Source organism: Odocoileus virginianus, chromosome 34 (genome assembly GCF_023699985.2).
Source record: "Odocoileus virginianus isolate 20LAN1187 ecotype Illinois chromosome 34, Ovbor_1.2, whole genome shotgun sequence".
In the NCBI taxonomy this organism is placed as follows: Eukaryota; Metazoa; Chordata; class Mammalia; order Artiodactyla; family Cervidae; genus Odocoileus; species Odocoileus virginianus.
The window spans coordinates 32700984-32721462 of NC_069707.1; the positions used below are offsets into that span (position 1 = coordinate 32700984).

The following is a 20479-nucleotide window of genomic DNA, read 5'->3' on the forward strand; positions in this document are numbered from 1 at the left end:
CTGGCTCCAGAAGCATGTGGATGCAGTGTTCCTAGATGTCCTGGAGTGAGGGTTTGAGGGATGAAGATCATATAAAACCATCCCTCCTCCTTGGACCACTGGTGCTCTGAGTCTGGGTTTGTTCTTGGTCCTGCTTGTCCCTGTCTTCCATTTTCCCATTTGTTCTGTTGTCTCCCTAAGTGACTGATGTATCCCTCTCTAACCAGCTTCAGTTCTCTCCTGTGACTGGTTTCGTGATATCTGCGTCAGGAATCATTAGCATCACACAAGAATCTCTGATAGAGGATCTGGCTACTTCATTTACTTCAGGGTCTGTTAAAGTCTGAAGCAGAAAAGGCAGGGAGCCATGAAGAGCTGGAATGTTTAGACAAGACAACAGATTTTTTCCTAGGCTTTTGGATGCTGGGCCCCAGCGCTGTCCAGGGAGAAGCTGTTTCCCTGGGTGCTGGCCGGCAGGGTGCCCTTGGGACTGTTGGTTTCCTTTCCCTTCTTGTTTGTTATTCCCTACGTATTTCTTCCCAGCATTGAAACACTGAAACACATCTCTGCTTTTCCCTTCTATTTCTTTCCATCTACTTTCTCAGTTTTGATTCTCCACATTTGTTTTCTTCATTTCTTTCTCTCTCTGTCTCAAATTATTGGTCATTTGGGCAGTTTTCCCTGTCATTTCTTTCCTTTTGTACTCTCCTTTTCCACTCTGTGTGTATAATTTATTTTTTCCCATTTCCTCTCCTTGTATCCTCATCTCATCTTTCTTTTCATGTTTTAAAAATAGCGTTGATTAGAGTAACTTTCCTGATTTGCCCAGGACTGAGGGCCTGACGGGTTTCTCAAGCTGTGGGGCTTTTAGTGTCATCTGGGGTCACCCTGTCTTTTGACTATCACCCCTGGCTTTCCATCCATTCCTCTTTCCTGCATTTATCAGCTTGATGTTTTATCCAGTTACGTTTGGTCCATAATAGAAAAGGGAGAGAATAAAGAAAAGCAGTAATTAGACATAGATACATTATGCTTACATTATGTACGAAACTGTATGAGAAAGCCTTGGAGCTTTTTCTAGTCCTTTCTACAGTTGTTAAAACTCTGCAAAGTTCATGAATTCACACAAGAGACAGATGTTTGGTTCTTTCACTTCTCTGAAGCCAGACCTGCCGAGTGACCCAACCCATGGACAGAACAGAATAACCTCTGAAACACGATTGATGTTCTATTGAGTTTGTTTCCTATGGTTTTGTTCTGGCTTTTGTTGGATTATTTTTATGTGCTACTCATTTCAGAGTCATGGAGCTATCCTAACTTTTAGAGGGCAAGACTTTCTTGCTGATTATGAATCGCAGTCTTACATTTTGGTTATTTGTGAAGGTTTATTTCCTTTCTTTTTTCTTTTAAAGAGTTATTTCAGAACTTGCCCTTATGATTTAGCAAGAGGAATAACATTAACACATAGGATCTGGCTTTTCCAAACTATTGGAGCTGGTTTCCTGAGTGAAGTTCTGTACCATCCTGAGCATGAAAGTAGGCTGAGGAAATGAAGTTTTAGCTGCTGTATTTTTACCTCTTTCTGCTTGTGTTAAAATGGACAAAAGAACTGTTTATTCTATCTTAGCCCAGTCTCTGCTATGATTTTTTTATTCAGTTAAGAGACAACTAGAAGAGGTAAGCATTAATCTTTTTTGAGTTCAGTTCAGTTGCTCAGTCGTGTCCAATTATTTTCAACCCCATGGACTGTAGCATGCCAGGCCTCCCTGTCTATCACCCACTCCTGGAGTTTATTCAACTCATTTCCATTATTAATGATGCCATCCAACCATCTCACCCTCTGTCATCCCCTTCTCCTCCCACTTTCAATCTTTCCCAGCATCAGGGTCTTTTCAAATGAGTTAGCTCTTTGCATCAGGTGGCCAAAGTATTGGAGTTTCAGTTTCAGCATCAGTCCGCCAATGAATATTCAGGACTGATTTCCTTCAGGATGGACTGGTTGGATCTCCTTGCAGTCCAAGGGACTCTCAAGAGTTTTCTCCAACACCACAATTCAAAAGCATCAATTCTTCAACCCTCAGCTTTCTTTATAGTCTGACTCTCGCATCCATACATGACTATTGGAAAAACCATAGCTTTGTTGGCAAAGCAGTGTCTCTGCTTTTTAATATGCTAAGTTGGTCATAGCTTTTCTTCCAAGGAGCAAGGGTCTTTTAATTTCATGGCTGCAGACACCTTCTGTAGTGATCTTGGAGCCCAAGAAAATAACGTCTATCACAGTTTCCACTGTCTCCCTATCTATTTGCCATGAAGTGATGAGACCAGATGCCGTGATCTTAGTTTTCTGAATGTGGAGCTTTAAGCCAACTTTTTCACTCTCCTCTTTCACTTTCATCAAGAGGCTCTTTAGTTCTTTACTTTCTGCCATAAGGGTGGTATCATTTGCATATCTGAGGTTATTGATATTTCTCCTGGCAGTCTTGATTCCAGCTTGTGCTTATCCAGCCCAGCATTTCTCATGATGTACTCTGCATATAAATTAAATAAGCAGGGTGATAATATACAGCTTTGATGTACTCCTTTCCCTGTTTGGAACAAGTCTGTTGTTCCATGTCCAGTTCTAACTGTTGCTTCCTGACCTGCATACAGATTTCTCAAGAGGCAGGTCAGGTGATCTGGTATTCCCATCCCAGTTTATTGTGGTCCACACAGTGAAAGGCTTTGGCATAGTCAATAAAGCAGAAGTAGATGTTTTTCTGGAACTCTCTTGCTTTTTCGATGATCCAGCAGATGTTGGGAATTTGATCTCTGGTTCCTCTGTCTTTTCTAAATCCAGCTTGAGCTTCTAGACGTTCACTGTTCTTTTACTGTTGAAGCTTGGCTTGGAGAATTTTGAGCATTACTTTGCTAGAGTGTGAGATGAGTGCAGTTGTGCAGTAGTTTCAGCATTTTTTGGCATTGCCTTTCTTTGGGTTACGTGATGGTAAAGAATCAGCCTGCAGTGCAGGAGTCCCGAGTTTGACCTCTGAGTTGGGAAGATCCCCGGGAGAAGGAAATGGCAACCCACTCCATTATTCTTGCCTGGAGAATTCCATGGACCAGAGGAGTCTGGAGGCTACAGCCCACAGGGTCACAGAGAGGTGAACACGACTGAACTACTAACACTAACTACCACCACGGAATCTTCACATTAACTGCCACGGAATCTTCATTTTTGCAAATGTACACAAGTAAGACTGTATAGATACATAAGACTATATTTATGCATCTTAGGCTTGCCTATATTAATATGTAAACAATCCATAGCTAGACATACAGTTTATATAGGTAGGTAGAAATGATAATATCAATACTATATAACTAAATAAAAAGTTGAGCATTATTGGTGCATTTTATCAACTTTATTTATTTATTTTTAATCAACTTTAAAATTGAAAATAGATCCTGAAATGTGTGTTCTATTAGAAACTTATTTCTGTTGTCTGCCCTGGTTAGCATGTGCTAGTGTTAATACCTAGAAGACAAGTAAGTAAGGATCCATTAAAAAATGAAATGATAATTCTGTGATGACTTTGCTTAATTACGGGTTAGGAATGACCTCTAACAAGTACATATGCATCACGGCCAACCTGAGGCTGCTGGCCAAAAAATGGCATGTTTCTTAATACTGAAAAAAGTTCCATATCTTTTTTTTATGATGTTTTAAATGTGTAGAGGGAAGCAAAATCTATTGCTTAAATTCAGCAGGATTGATTTTATTAGTAGAGTAATGATGTATTCAGCCCAGACTCAGCAAGGGTGCTATGTGGTGCTGTGTGTTCACGGTAGACATTCAATAACTATTCACTGACTTTTTTTAAAGTTTATTTTTAATTGGAGGATAATCGTTCTACGGTGTCGGGTTAGTCTCTGCCATGCATCAGCACGCATCAGCCATGGGCATGCCCCGTCCCCTCGCTCGGGAGCCTCCCTCCCACCCCCCTCCCCTCTGGGCCGTCACGGACGCACCAGGCCAGCTGCCTGTGTGGTACTGCACTTTCCTGTGAGCTCCCCATTACACACGCGGTGCTGTGTATATTTCAGCACTGTTTCTTCCATTTGTCCCACCCTCTCAGTTTCCCCGTGTCCGTAAGTCTGTTCTCTATGTCTGAGTCTCTGTCCCCGCCCTGCAGATAGCTTCATTGACTTTTGAGTGGGAGAAAAATCAGAGTGTCTATGGTGAGAAAAGAACAAAATGACCCCTTGAGCAAGAGAATAGGATTCAAGAAATTTTTCTTCAAGTCCAAAGTGAAAGCAACTGTAAAGCTTTCAAATAGTATATGAAATAACACACAGACACACACCTGTTTTTGATTTCTATTCGGAAATACCATGAACTGTGAGTATAACTCTAAATTCAGGCCACTGGAATTATTTTGATCGCTTTTGGAAAATAATGCCTGCCCTATCCCCTGAGTTGTGTGTGTCTGTTTGTTGTTGATTTGTTCTTAAAGCCATCTGAAGCGTGATAAATCAAACATTAGTTACGTGGTAATATAGATAGCAATGTTTTAACTTTTGTTAGTCTTTATGACATGGTTGCTTACTATATTTACTCTTTAGGCACACTACAGCAAAGTGTATGTTATATGTGCATATTTTTAAGCCTACTTTATAAAACCTGGGAAATACTTTCATTATCTTTAAGTGTTATGATGTTTTATCACTCTCTTAAATAGCCCATTAATCATTTCTTGAATGGTTACATTGATCATTTGAAACACCAGCAATGTAGAAATCCTAGCTTTCTTTTTGTTTTTAAGTGTGGAGATTTGGCATCTAGAGATCCTGTGGTTAAAACAGATCTTAAACTATTATGTGAAGGTTATATTAAAATTTTTGCATTCTAGCTCACCATGTAAAGGTACCTCACATGTGAGAGGCTACCAGTGAACATTTATGAAAAAATGAACCTTATTATTCTTTAATGATGGGTTATTTATGGAAATGATTTTTATTTTTTATTTCATTTTTGCTTTGTCAATGATATTTTCTTTAAATTAAGAAACAAAATTCTCCAAACTGATTTATGTTGGAACTGATTGACCTTTAAGTTTTAGCTGTAAATAAATGGTCATTATGTTGATCAGATGAATAATCATAATCTTTAATAATCACAGATCTTCCTTGGCTGTTCAGCTTTAATGTGAAGTTTTATCCTCCTGATCCTTCTCAACTGACTGAAGATATCACCAGGTACTTTATATTTTTATTAAAAATGATTCTTTACTTACAGCTCTCATTTCTGTGCCCTGGGGGAATGGTGGTAATTTCAGCATTAAAACAAAAATATTTATTCTTAAGTAGAGTTTTAGAAGTTTCCTGGGAAATGAATATTCCAAAATACTTCGAACTGTTTCTAGTTTCAAAAATTTTGTTCACTTTTCTTTAATTCCCCACTTATATTCAAGTAATGGATTTTTAAAAAAATTGTAGCAATTTTGTTTCCTATGTTATACTGTCAAAAATTACTGGTACTTAATATTTCAAATTTTAATACCATTTTAAGATGGTTTTTATTGTGTAACCCATGTGTGCCTGTGTAATGATCTTATATTACAAAGGTGATGCAAAGGCAGAAAAATGAAAAGCTTTTATAAAATTTATTTTTGGAAGTCTGTTGAACTATGATTTTTTTCACCCCACCCCCCACCCCGCCCTCCTCTCTGGACAGCCCAGTTCCCCCCCTACCCTGTACTGAACCCCATGCCAACAGTGATAGTGAGCTGACTTTCATCCTTAAGAAAATTATGGCGCACTTGTCATTCCTGGAAAATTAAGGAGCACAAGTACTTGTTTACTATGGGATTATGATACTGATAAACAGAGTCCTTGCCCTGCCTGACAGGAGATTGGGGTGTAATGCAGGTGTAACCGACTTGGGGGATGGCTGATTCCTTGTACTGGGCCATGTTCTCGGACTCAACAGGAGACCTGGACCAGAAGCGGCTGGTCTGTCTGAATGCGTTGGGCAGAGGGGAGAGGGGGACAGGGCCGTGACACGTCCAGGGAAAAGGATCCACAGGAAGAAAGAAGCCAGCAGCCCGTAGGAATGGTAGTCTCTCAACCGTCTTTAAGCAGGAGGGAGGCTTCTGCCATTTTGTTGGGTGGGGTTGATGGTAACCTTAGCAAGTAGTTAAATTTAAGAGTAGAAATAGGGTTTTAAAATGTTACCACAAAGAGTTGATAGGGAGACACCGCCTCCGCCCCGACCAGACCCAGATCCTCACAGAGTATAAATAATGTGTTTCTGCATGTTAGTTAGTAAAAGCCAGTATTTTTTTATAACTGTATAATAATCCACTTGGAGCCTTGAATGGTATAATATTATGATTATGGCTACTAGCTACTGATTCCCAGGTACCATGCTATGTGTTTAATTTATATTATCCAATTTTTTGCCCTTACCTTCAAAGGGAAGTAGAGTTCTTCCCATTTTACAGACCAGAAGTTAGTCTTAGGCATGTAAATTAATAATCAGCTCTGCCTGACTCTCAAACCCGTGCCTTTTCTACTGTAAACTGAATTAGCTGCCTCTTTGGATGGGGTAAATGGGCGGGTGAGGGCTTCCAAGTATAGACTAATTTGTAATTATTATTAAAGGATCTCAGGAAAAGAAATTAGCATGAAAACCGTAGAGAGAATAAAAGGTGGGTGGTCTTAGCTTTTCTTGCAAATGCTTAAAAACTGCAGCTGTTTCTTAAATTTTATTAATCTCTACAACTTTTGAAGGGCATGCTAATTTTGATTAGTTTTAAGTCCAAGGAGACTAAGTGATTAGAATTTCACCTGCAGTCACAAAACTCTTTATTGTAATAGTAAAAATACACTGTTGCCAGAATAGCAGTTCAGAATTTCCACCTATTACTTTGCCCTCCTGATTCAGTTTCTGTAAATAAGTCACAAAATTAGGAATCCATGGAGGACGTCAGGCTTCTTGTTACGGAGTACTTTTTTGCTCTGGGTTTGAAGAGTGCCATATTGTATATTTTTTTCCAAAGGAATATCGGAATTGCGAGTGTTCCAGTCTCGACTAACTGTCCTCTCTGCTCTTTCTTCCCCGTTCTTCAGATACTTCTTGTGCCTTCAGCTCCGGCAGGACATTGCCTCGGGTCGCCTGCCCTGCTCTTTTGTGACTCACGCCCTCCTGGGGTCCTACACTCTGCAGGCCGAGCTCGGGGACTATGACCCGGAAGAGCACGCCAGTCATGACCTCAGTGACTTCCAGTTTGCCCCCACCCAGACAAAAGAGCTGGAAGAGAAGGTGGCAGAGCTGCACAAGACCCACAGGTCTGTAGACTGGCTTCCTGGGGAGACAGTGGCCGTGGTGGGTTCAGATGACTTCCCTTAGAGCACTGGCTAGACATGTGGGTATCGCTGACAGGGTTCATCAGTTTGCCCTTGTGAAGCTTCACCTAGGACTGGTCAAGACAACTTGGAATCATTGAAATATCCTCATTGTCTTTATGACTATAATACAAGGAACTGTGTTCATGGGCTGTTTTCATTTATCGGAAATATTTACATTTCCCTATGACGTCTCCTTGCCCTATCCCAGTCCTCTCCCTTCATACACACGTGTGCGCGTGCACACACACACACGCCCTTGACACAAACATATGTACTTGTTTGGCACTTATTATGCATTTCTTCTGCCTTTTAATTGTTTTTATCACCTTATTTGAGAAAGCCAAGGAGATAATGAAGCATCAGGATTTGAATCAGAAATGTGAGTGGCAGTGGACACAAAGGGAATGAATCTACAGTTGGTTCCTCTGTCCACAGAGGATGACTTTGGTTTAGCTGAGGATTATTAATTACTTAAATACCATGTTACACTTTGAGAACTTTTACACCTGTGTGAAAACAAATGGCTTTCTTAAGCACAAGTTTTTAAAACTCCCAGTGACCAAGTCCCATATTGCAAAATTGAATTTTTCAAAAATTTTGATTGAAATGATTTGAAAGGAAATTTCAGAGATCAGAGGTTTTTAACAGACCACCTTCACTGACTTGTCTTTAAAAAAATAAATGCAGTATTTGACTTTAAATATTTTCTTAACTTTATTCCAATTCTGTTCAGTAGACATGTATCATATAATTTGAAATTGAAATATCAGGTGCTGAAATGCCATGGAAAATATGAAGATTAACAGAAGTCTGCTTTCTAGGAGCTTAAGATTTGTCTAGTTGGGGTATGTCAGCTGTAAAATGGAGTACAGATACTTCTGATCCTTAGTATGATCAATCCTAGTGAAATAATATTTGTCTACTCAGAAAGACACAATGACTTTATATTCTTTTATTTTTAAAGTTAATCTATATTGTACCCATTACTGCTGGGCTTTTTTCCCTAGTAGAAAAAAAATGAAAGCAACTTTCTAAGATAAAAAGGGTGAGGGTGGAGGGGCACCTCTTTGCAATGAGTAGGTTCCTATTGAGAATGCGAACAGTCGACTCATTGGAACAGACCCTGATGCTGGGAAAGATTGAGGGCAGGAGGAGAAGGGGGCGACAGATGGTTGGATGGCTTCACCAATGCAATGGACATGAACTTGGGCAAACTCCAGGAGATGGTGAGGGGCAAGGAGGCCTGGCGTGCTGCAGTCCATGGGGTCTTGAAGGGTTGGACTTGACGTGGTGACTGAACAACATCAACAAGAAGAAAATGCTGGAAGTTGAGGGTTGAGCCTTCTTACCTGTTTCTTTCTTGTCTGCACATTTAACTGGACCAATCCCTTCATCCTAAACTCTAAGCTTATGCACTCCTTTCCCCATTTTGGCTATATTTGCTTTGCATCCACCAATAAGATAATGTTGTGTCTTTTGATCCTTAGGGGCTTATCTCCAGCACAAGCTGACTCTCAGTTCTTAGAAAACGCCAAGAGGCTTTCCATGTACGGTGTTGACCTGCACCATGCCAAGGTACTGGGAGTGTGACGGGGAGCTGCCTCTTCCTGGCCTGTTGACTGAAGTTCTGAGAGGGCTTCGGTTTTAAACGAGCCTGCTTCACTTCTAGCAAAGGCTACTGCCCCTCACCCGAGGGCCTCTGTAGTACTTCCTTGGGGTTTCTGGTTGTGAGGCGGGACCATTGATACTCCCCCGTATTCTTCCTTCTTTTCTCAATGTTATGAGTTGATCCCTTTTCATATATACTTACTATAAGACTCACCTGATAGCCGTCTTCACTCCTCATTCTGTCTTTACGCTGTGTCCCAGTTTTTGCTCTGCCAAGTGCTGCCTCGTGTCTGAAAAACGTCTCCTACTTAATGATCCTGATTTTCATGATCAGGTAGTAGGGAGAGTCGGGATGGAGAGTGGGGTTGAGGGTACAAAAGATAAGGTGAAAGATGTATTTGGTTTTGAACAATATATCCAGAATCAACTCAACATGAGATGGGACCCTATTGTTGCCTGCTTTTAAAACACCCTGCCAATCCTTCCGTGTTAGGAAGTGCAGGTTATGGGAATTAGAGGATTTGAGAAATCTCTAGGAAAGCCCTTCACTCAAAGATATCCTCTCTCTTGGCCTCAGATTATTAATTCTTGCTTTTGTGTTAATAGTACTTCATATTTGCAAAGAATTGCCTTTTCCTCTGTGTCTCCCTTCTTTCTTTAAATGTTTTTTTGTTATTATGAGAGAGATAGACATTCATCATAGAAAATAGAGGTGAGCAGAATATAAAAAGGCTAAAATCGGTTTATGCAGAAAAAAGCACTGTTGATTTTTTTAAAATTTCTTGTTTTATTAAAAAAAATCTGAGCAATGTCACATTTTTTAAATGGGATTATACTATGTGTATTATTTTGTAAATTTTTAACTTGCTCTTAGAAAACACTGTTCCATGTTAGTAAATAGTCTCTGACAGCAACACTTTTAACTGCTAGATGCTCTATCCTCTTAATTTGTAAAAACACTTCCACATATACTATCTTATTTACGGTTTGGATGTTTTCATTTTTACAAAAATGACATAAAACAATGCAGCTGGCTTGTTACACTAGCTGGCTTGTTGCCCCCAGCCACATAGTGTAAAGTGGCCCCATCTGTGTGATGTTTGCTGACGCATCCTGCTAGGAGGTGAAACAGATCAGTGTCTTGTAGCTCATTTCTCTGTATGATGGAGACAGGTGGAGTCAGCAGACACACAGAGCTAAGGGAGGGAGGAAAGAGCAGATTTGGTATCCTAAAGGCCCCCAGAACCCATATCGCCTCTAAACCCTGTTATTCTTGCCACACGAGAATCTTCCATCTGCTGCTTTTGTTGATCATTAGTGAGAAACCAGTTTTTAGATGGTAATCCTGGAAGGTTTTGGGATTCTTGTTTTTGAAGTTATGGAGAAGGGGATGTCAGAGGATGAGATGGCTGGATGGCATCACCAAGTTGATGGACATGAGTTTGAGCACGCACTGGGAGTTGGTGATGGACAGGGAAGCCTGGCGTGCTGCAGTCCATGGGGTCGCAAAGAGTCAGTCGGACATGACTGAGCAACTGAACTGAACTGATGTTAGGAAAGTTAAAAAGTTGCTGGTTTTGTTATAATTTCAGTTCTTACTGTGTGGTTAGGAGTATATCACTTTAAAAAAGTCGGAATAACATGCATTTATTCAATATATCATCTGATGGACTTGTTAGATAATACCTGATGAGCAAGATATTTGTAGCTCATTGAAAAAAAAATCTGTAGCAATTTAAAAACACTTTTCATGTAGTTTAAAGTTTTGTGTGTTTATACATTTTTCATTGGCTTGAGAGCACGTTTATAAGTTTTTAATTACTATTTTATTGTCAAAAGAGTTTTTAATGGCACACTTTTGTCAGGACAAGGTGAGGATGTTGAATGAAAGGGCTCTTGACAAAGACAGATGGAAACCAAAGAGCAGAATGATATCTGTGAGCTGTTAACAGCCTCTCTCCTAACCTTCTGGCTGTGGATTGGTGAGGCAGAGAGTAGGGGAGAGATCTGTGTGGAGAGGGCTTGAGGGGAGCTGCGGTTGTCAAGGACAGAGCCACCCTGATGCCACTACACAGGGAGGGAGTCTGGGTGTTAAAACCCCTGGCCTTTCTGGCTTCTCCTCTCTGATCATATCTGAGAACTTCCCATCGGCTGAAGCCATTGGACGTCAATGGGCGTGGGATCCTGTTGATGTCCCGCGTGGGGTGGCTTCCTGAGGCAGTGAGCACGGCGGATGGAAGGAAGGAAGGAAAGTGCTCCCTTTTTATTAGTTTATGTTATTGACTTTGTTGCTGAGTGGCAGAAGTCAACCATGGAGAACTAGGGCTTTCTTCCCTTTAGCTTCTTTATCTGTAATTTCTATTCATACAGATATTGATAATTCTGAAACAATATGTGGAACAGTCGAAAATCAACTGATTAACTTGGATCCAGATTGTGTTTATTTTTAAGTCAGATAAAGTAGCTTCAATGTCCGGTTGAAAGATTACCTCACACTGGTGATGGCTTTGTTGAATGTTTCAAACGAAGGTTGCCTCCCTTCTCGTGCAGAGAACATGCTGTCTTGGGCAGTCTTCCGGCCGCTCCCTTTGGCCTTGGTTAGTGATGTTTTGAGCAAATGCATCTTTTGTGGCTGGTGCCACGTTGCTTGGGTACCTGTGACTGGTTCAGTCCAGCTTTCACTCTGTTCCTAGAGAGGACTGTGACCATCAGGATATCAGTGAATAAAAGCAGCTGATAGATGAGGTTTTTAAACCTGCTCAGATGGTCTAATGTGGTATTATTTATACATATGAATTATTCACATATCACAGCGGTGAATACAGTTGACATCAGTTACCACTGTGGACTTCCCCGGTGGCTCAGATGGTAAACAATCTGCTTGCATCATGATTCAGTCCCTGGGTCGGGAAGATCCCCTGAAGGAGGGAATGGCTACCCACTCCAGTATTCTTACCTGGAGAATTCCATGACAGAGGAGCCTGGCAGGCTACAGTCCACGGGGTCACAAAGAGTCAGACATGACTGAGCGACTCACACACACACACACACCTAGTACTTCTGTTTTTAAAAAACAGATAAAAATTGCATTTAATTGTTCTCAGTAACAAGACAGTTGAAATGTGACACATTTATTGACTTGAACCTAGACTGTATGGGGTTTGTTTTAGCATATTTTGTGAGAATTTTTCTGTTATTAATGATTTCTGAATATGTAAATATCTCTGAATAATTTTTCATATCTTGAGTGGGATCTAGTTCTTCTCTTAAAGATCCTTGAGTATTATATATATTAGATCTTCTAATACTACTTGAAATATGAGGAGACAATTTTTTTTTTAACTTTTGTCTGTAAATGTGTTTGATTTTTAAAAATGTCTTTCAGGCTGATGATTATTCTAGATGGTTATCTTTTTCAAATTAAAACACTGAGAAAACAGTATTAATAGTTTAAGAATAGTCTACCATCCTTTGAAATATACTAGCTAAAGGAATGTTGTAATGAAAACTAGATGTCAGCACTTAAGAGTTATTGGAAAACTGCTTGAAAGAATTCAAAGATTTCAGCACTGTTAGCCTAGAATAGAAACTGTCTGTGAGAGGTTGGTGTTTTGCAGACTATAGGCGTTATTTAACAGCCATTAGTTGGCATAGTCCATCTGAGGTCAATTTGCCTACAGTAGAATGGCTGACTGACCTTAGGGCAGGCTGATACACTGTCCTCAGGAGCTGAAACAGCCTCTCACAAAACAAGTTTTCTCTCCCTCGCTTCAGGATGTCTAAATCGAGGTCTGTTTCCTCTCTTTTGGGCTTTGCAGCCAAGCTTGAGAACATATGAGTGAGGCCTTGTGAAGGACATGGCATCCTGTAGCCATGTTGCCATACCTAACGTCTGGCCCGTCCAGTGGAGTATCTAGATTGAGGATGTGTCAAGTCTCCTACTGCTTCTGTTAACACGTGTACTGTTGCTGAAATTGAAATACAGGCCCGTTAAACTGGCATTCTTGATCATGGTTTGAGGGAGATTGTTGGTTTTCCAGCCTGTATAACTTTCACAGCTTTAATCATGGTCAAATGGCTTTCTCTTGGCAGGACTCAGAAGGCGTGGACATCAAGCTGGGTGTATGTGCTAATGGACTCCTCATCTACAAAGACAGGCTGAGAATCAATCGTTTCGCTTGGCCAAAAATCCTGAAAATCTCCTATAAGCGCAGTAACTTCTACATTAAAGTTAGACCAGCAGAGGTAAGCAGAGTCACGTAGCCCTGGGCATATCTAATTGGGCTTTGTCAGTGTTCTCCCTTATGGCCATGAGCTAGAAGAATTCTTTTCCATTGAGTTTTAAGAAAATGAACTATTATTTATTCCTCTGTGGTTAAAAAAATAAAGTCACATCAGGGTTTTGATGATAAACTTGCATATATATTCCTGTTGATAAGAAAACAAGTATCAGCCACAGTTTCACAGAGGAGAGAAAGTATTATGCGCCTGCCACACCAGGGAGGTTCGTTTTTCTTTTGAATCAGCTAAGTGGTCAAGATCCCTGGATGGGGAGGTGGTGAGATGCATGTTAGTGGACATTAAAGGATAGCTGGTTTATGTCAGTGGTTGGTATTTGCCTTTTTTTCAAGGGGGAACAATTTGGTTTTAGTGAGATATCTGAGCCCATGATTTTCAGGAACTTCTAATCTGCTCTTAAGGAGACATGCTGATTTGTCTTATGGATTTATTCTAGCTGGAACAGTTCGAGAGCACCATTGGCTTTAAGCTGCCAAACCATCGGGCAGCAAAAAGGCTATGGAAGGTGTGTGTGGAACATCATACTTTCTACAGGTAATTTGAGAAAACAGCCTGGGATTCACGTGAGCAGCCCTGGGTACCCTCGAGATCCGAGGCGGTGGCAGCGGATAGAGTGGCAGACACGGCCACTCCTGTGCAGTTCTGCGGGCTCCCCGTTCGTGCACCTGTCTCTGTCACCTGGCCGTGCTCCTCTCGGCTTGGAACTGGTCTTCCGCCATGGTCCAGAAGTCCAGCTGCCTTTCCATCTACCCGCCCGCCTTGGCCCTTCTTCCGCTGTCACTCACTGGGTGTCACTTAACTGCTCTTACCACTCTCTCTGCTTTCACTTCTTTCCCAGCGAGACCAGCTCTGGACCCTGCCCCTTGGCTAGTCTGTCAGGAGTGTTCTAACCCCCTTAACCCCGGTCATTGTTGCACATCAGCGTCTAGTCATCCTGTGTCCTGATCTCATCGTTTCTATACCTGTGCTTGCCACACAGTACCTTCAATAGCATAACTATTCGCATAGACACACTCGCACAGTTCTGTGGATTGATGCTGTTGCAGAGCAGTCATTCCCTGCCTTGGCTGGATCCTCAGGGCCACCATCACAAATGTGCATGGTCTTCTTCAGCCCCCTGCCCCACTGCTCAGATGCCCTCCATCATGGGGTGCACTGATAGCAGATGCTGTGGGTCATGAGTGTTCTTGGTTTCATGCATCTTCTCTTTTTGTGTATAACTAAGCATCATTTCTCTCTCTTTCACTCATTCTTCCTGTCTTGTCTCAAGGAAGAGGAGTCGTTCCTCTGCCATGATCCCAGGCCTCATGTAGGATTGCATTCTGTGAATCATGCCCTTCAGTGGGTACCTTTGACATCTTTTTTGGACAATAAATGTGTGTGTGTCTTGTTCTCTTAAAAGAAAGAAACAAACAAAAAAACCCCCAGAAGATCTCCTCAGACTGATCAGCCTCCTGTGGCTTTCGTCCTCTCTTCTGTCGTACTTTTATTCATGGGCATGATTTTCAACTTCACTTTTCTTAGCAAAGTGCGCTGTGCTGGTCTTTTCTCCCTTGCCTCAGCTTCCTATCTCTGCAGTCTAGACAGCTGTGTACTATACCCTTCATCTTTAAAGTTTCTGCTCTGTACTCTTAAGGTCTAATGCTGTCCCTCCACATCCTAGATGTGTGACGAGGGTAAGTTACTCAACCTTTGTGAATGTCCATTTCATCATTCATGTGATGGTAGTAACAATAGTCCCTACATTATAGGGTTGCTTTGAAAAGTGAACGGTATAGCCCACATGAAACAAACTTAGAACCATTTCTGGGATGTAATAATGTTTGTCACTCTTATCATTATTCTTAGTTTGGTAGCATAGTGTGCTGTTTGTCTACTTTCAAGACTGCTCTAATACACTCATTTCAGGGGAGTTACATTACCACTGACTTAAGTCACCAAAAAATTCTTTTGGAGAAAACTCATAAATGCTTGTGTTCAACCCTTTTTGTCTTGTTTTGTTTTGATGTCTGTTTCTGTTTAATTGTAGCTTAATTGCTTAAAGATTTCTTTGATCAGGAAACTAATCTGTAAGCTAATACTTGGCGTATGTGGTCATCACTGTCAGTTGGGCAAGAAAGCCCTTTTATCTCAATGTGATGTAAAATAAAAATCCTCTGGCTAATGGCTTTCCCCCTTTTGCATTATGACTTATATCTTGCATTTCTTAGATTTAAAATATTTTTCTTGTATTTCTTGGATTTATATTTTTTGCAAACTGGACATAAGAGAAAATGCTCAAATGGAGCTGCGGTTCTGGGAAGGTGTGGCCTGTGGTTGAGTTACAGAGGCTGCCAGATGGTCCAGTCTCACCCTCCTCCTCGCCTCTAGTCTGTTTTTCTCCTTTTAAAATAATTCTATTTTATAGTGGCAGGATCACTTAACACATTTTTAGTATTATTACTGACTGGTACATGGGGCATCCCTCATAACCCAACTGGTAAAGAATTCGCCTGCAATGCAGGAGACCCTGGTTCGATTCCTGGGTTGGGAAGATCCACTGGAGAAGGGATAGGCTACCCACTCCAGTATTCTGGCCTGGAGAATTCCATGGACTGTATAGTTCATGGGGTTGCAAAGAGTCGGACATGACTGAGCAGATGTTACCCTACTTAGTTGAAAGTTTTTTCCTAGTGATTAACAACTCTCAATTGCCCCCTCTCCCACCCCCTGGGAACCACCATTCAAGTCTTTGAGTCTGTGAATTTGACTATTTTGGATACCCCATATAGGCAGAATTATGTAGTACTTGTCTTCTGTGTCTGGCTTGTTTCACTTAGCGTAATTTTCTCAAGGTCTATCCTTACTGTCACATATTGCAGAATTTCCTTCTTTTTTTAAGGATGGATAGTGTTCCATTTTATGTGTATCCTGTATTTCCTTTATCCATTTATTTATCAATGGATGGTTACATTGTTTCCACATCTTAATTATTGTGACCATTGCTGTATTGAACATGGGAGTGCTCTTACCTCTTGGAGATCCTGATTTCAGTTCTTTTAGAAAAATACCCATGTGTGGGATTGATGAATCATGTGATATTTCTATTTTTAATTTTTTGAGGAGCCTTCCAACTGTCTTACACATCTTCTGCACCATTTTGTACATTCTACCAACAGCATGCAGGGGTCCCAGCTGTTCCATATTCTCTCCAGCATTGGTTGTCTTTAGTTTTTAAAATTTTGTGGAGCAGGGTGTATTTCTTTTTGGGTCATCAATGCATATTTCTCCTTTGAGATATTTTTTTACAAATGTCTGGTTTTTTGTAGGTACTGGTCTCTCAGTACCTACAGAGCATACTTCATGAATAGATGATGAAAATAAATGCGAATTTGTCAACTTGTTTTTCAAGGAGAATGAGCATTTGTTAATTGCTGCACCGATGAGCTTGTTAATGACCCTTTTCTCTATACATAACTGCTTTCTTACATAGCGTTCTTTGACCATAGTTAGGTGGATTGCCAGGTAGGGAAACCTACCATAGTCAGTCGATCAGAAGGCAGCGCATGGTAAATGACCCCCTTTCTCACCTGGCCCCTGGTCCTCATAGTTGGTTTAGGCTTTCAGTGCCTCGGTTTCTTCCATGTAGAGAAAGAGAATACAGAGCACAGATAAGAGTTCATGTCCTGTCTAAATGTCTTAACATTCTGGCTTTCTAATTTAAGAATATAGGGCTTTTTCCAAAGTAGTTTGAGGCACCGGTGTTTTCAGATTTTGCTTTCTCAGCAGCAGCTTCTGTATCTCCTTTGAAGGTCTGCTTAAAATGGATGTTCTCAAGAAACACTTCTGCCACCCCCCATGACAAGACTTAAGCCAAATATTCTTTTTTCATCAGTTTCATTCTAACGTGTTGTATTTCTGGGTTAATACGATTGAGAATTCTGAATCAATGGGAAGCCACTTCTTGAATTACTATACGTGGCTTTACCCTAGACTTGAATCTCTCTTCATTGCTTGTTAAGCACAAGATTTCTAAAAATTGAGCAGAAATGCCTGACATACTTGATACAGTAAAGAACCCTTTAAGAAATCACGCTTCTCTGGAGAACGATGAGAAAAATTTTGGTGGAGTTCTCTATATTCTGAGACTGTCAACTGAAGTTGTCTTATTTAATACATTCTCTGAGAGCTCTGGGATTATCTGTTTTGTTAAAATGCTTTGCTAGTTTTTCATCAGGCAGTGAAAGCAAGATCATTTCGGTTGTATACCAGACAAGATTGGCTCATTTACTAAAAATGTGTTTTCACATAAGTCTGGAAGTGGTTGACATCAGTAAAGTTTTACCTCATTCATTATGGACCCGGGGTTTAAGCAGCAGAATCGTGCTGCCAATAAAGGATGTTAGTCATTTCTGCAGATCTGCTGTGTGCTTTACTGGAGAGCATCACTTGATGGAACAGATTCTTGAATTAGATGTTCTTTCCCAGAGAAATAGACATAAATATTAAGAATTGCTAATGGTAATGGATTGCTGCTTGGCACTTAAGGCTAGGAGCAAGAATTCAGGCATATGTGTTTATATAAATGATTTAAGTTAATACAAATAAATAACCTTTGGTACACAAAGAACAGCTGCGTTTTTGCTCAGGTTGAGGAAAACATATTACTCATGAATACATGAATGAGGATTTATTCATCTTATCATGATCATAAAGCTCTGTATATAGGAGTGTTTATAAACAGTGTTCACTTTTATTAGTTTAAGCAGCATTTTTTTGGACCAAATAATCATACTTAATGAAGTGAGATATTAAATATATAGTTTTGAAGTTTAAAAAAAAAATCCATGAAGTCTTAATTTTGTTCCCCTTCCCCACTTTCATAGGCTTGTGTCTCCAGAGCAGCCACCAAAGGCCAAGTTCTTGACCTTAGGGTCCAAATTCCGCTACAGCGGCCGTACGCAGGCACAGACCCGCCAGGCCAGCAGCCTGATTGACCGGCCGGCGCCACACTTCGATCGCACTTCTAGTAAACGGGTCTCCAGGAGTCTAGATGGAGGTAAACACATTTATTGTATTAGGATTCTGAATTCTAGTCATCCTTTTCTAATCCATTGGGATTAGAAATACCTAGAGGGATAGCCTCTAGATATTTTTTTTCCCCTGAGTAAATAAAATACTATTACTTACACTTACATGAAAATAATTTTATAGTGTTTTGAAGTTGTTGTTCTGAACCTAAATTTACTTGGCACTGTCAAAACACACAGATGTTAGAGTTTTTGATGAGATGTTGGACAGACTTCTTAATTGTGATGTATTTTGTGTGATTTAATTTCTTGAACTTATTAATTAATGGCAAACTTGGATTTTTGATGTGGTAGCATATATAGACCCTTTATTCAAAGGAATGCAAAACATTCATTGCATCATCATAGTTTTAGGTTTAAAAACTCTTATAAAGCTTAACAGACGTTCTAGCATGTAGGAGACCATTCACAGCTTCAAGGATTAGTTTAGTACAGTGTTCTGACAACAAGAAAGGAAATACTATGTGTTCATCTGTTCTTACACCCCAGGAAAGACATGTACAAATTTGTATAAATTTTTTCTATTTGAATTCTAATTAGCTACATATTTGTAGTTTTTAAATAAATTACACATGGAAATTGATGTTGCTTCCCTTCATTTTACATATATATATATATATATATATATATATCTTATTACCCTAATTTTGGGTTAATAGCAGATTTTCTATAAAAAAGCTGAGGTTATTTTTTTTTAAGATATTAAAAAAAATTTTTCCTTTCTACCTACTAGCAAGTAACTGGTGTGGGTGCTTTTCTACCAAAAGTAGTTTCCCAACATTTTTTGGTTGCTTAATCTCAAAACATATATGCAAAAGATCCTTTAATGTTGAACTGGGTAAGTTCTATTTTACTGCTGTTTATCAGCAAGATCCTATTTTTGATTGTTATTAATATTGCTGATAATCATTCTGAAATACAAACTTGAATGACTTATGTTTCATATAATTAGCTAAAGCAGGCTGGATATGCTAATAGATGAAAAAATCTTCTCTCATTAGTGAAGGATTGACATTCATTGGCTTAGATGTATTTTTCCTGGAATCAACATAGGAAACAGATCTGGGCAGACACACGGATAATTTGGTGGGCATTTTGGTATATATAGTTACTGAATCTTCTGGAGAATCTTTCATATAATTTATGAGGCCACAGAAAAAATGTGCAACGGGATCATAAATCGTGGTTTGAATAAATGTCCACATCCCCAAATGTAGTGATTTACATTTAATGAATTATTGGTGTATGATAGCTGTCAGAGTATCTTTCAGCTCATCAACAACTGAGCACTTTTTTCCAAGTAAATCCAAAGAATGTGCCCGCTTGTGTAAATATTTCACAAGCCTTGCCCCTTGCCACAGAGAATTTATACAAGTGCTGAATAAATGCGATCAGTGTTGTTTCATGCCTTGAGAGAAGTCATTCCTCTTTCTGTCACACTGTCTGTTTCAGCCTTTGTTTTTAAACTGTGAGGTTTTTATAGCTCATATGTGGTGAGTGTTTAGAGCTGGAAAAGAGCAATAAAGCAGTGCCTTTCCTTGGAGGTGTATGACTGTGCTCAAGGAAGCCCACCGTCTTGTACGGGCAGTGAGGGCATCGGGTGATAGTGGGTCTGTATCCAAAAACAAGGATTTTCACAAGTAAAAGCAACAAACATGCCACAGTAATCCATTATTTTTCCTTTTGTGTTTAGGACACTGTAATTCATCAGATGGGCAAGTCATCAAAAGGATTATTGTGTTATTGTGAAAAATAGGAGGCTTTTCATGCCAATACATGACCGGGAACTATTTGGTTAGGGCTTATGTTCTTTTTTTTTCCCTTCAGAGCAAAGCTAGGCTGTAACCTGGTACTAAGCTTTATTTTCCTCACCACACCATCAATATACCTTTTTTTTGTTGTTATTTATATGTATTGTAGTTTGTTTTTTCTGTTTTTAAACAGACTATTTAGATATATAAATATTCTTCAATTTAAGGCTTGACAAAATAAATTTACTAGTGATTTCATCGATTTTTACTCTCTGTGTGATATCTAAAGATCAAATATCAAATAAAAATCAACCTAGATAGCTAATTTAGAACAGTGAGGTTCCAGGATTGCACAATAAAACCTGAAATGAGACAAATCAGTCA

The 20479-nt window shown here is 39.9% G+C and overlaps 1 protein-coding gene across 25 annotated transcripts in view; it reads left to right on the forward strand.

Moving 5' to 3' along the window:
- The window catches only part of EPB41L2 (erythrocyte membrane protein band 4.1 like 2), a 205202-nt gene that overhangs the window by 137867 nt on the left and 46856 nt on the right, over nt 1–20479 (forward strand). For all 25 annotated transcript variants that reach the window (XM_070461379.1, XM_070461369.1, XM_070461389.1 and 22 more), the window contains 6 exons: nt 5139–5214; nt 7090–7308; nt 8856–8943; nt 13069–13221; nt 13712–13809; nt 18141–18313. In XM_070461379.1, the coding sequence (XP_070317480.1) occupies nt 5139–5214; nt 7090–7308; nt 8856–8943; nt 13069–13221; nt 13712–13809; nt 18141–18313 (807 nt within the window). The remainder of the gene's footprint in view (nt 1–5138; nt 5215–7089; nt 7309–8855; nt 8944–13068; nt 13222–13711; nt 13810–18140; nt 18314–20479) is intronic.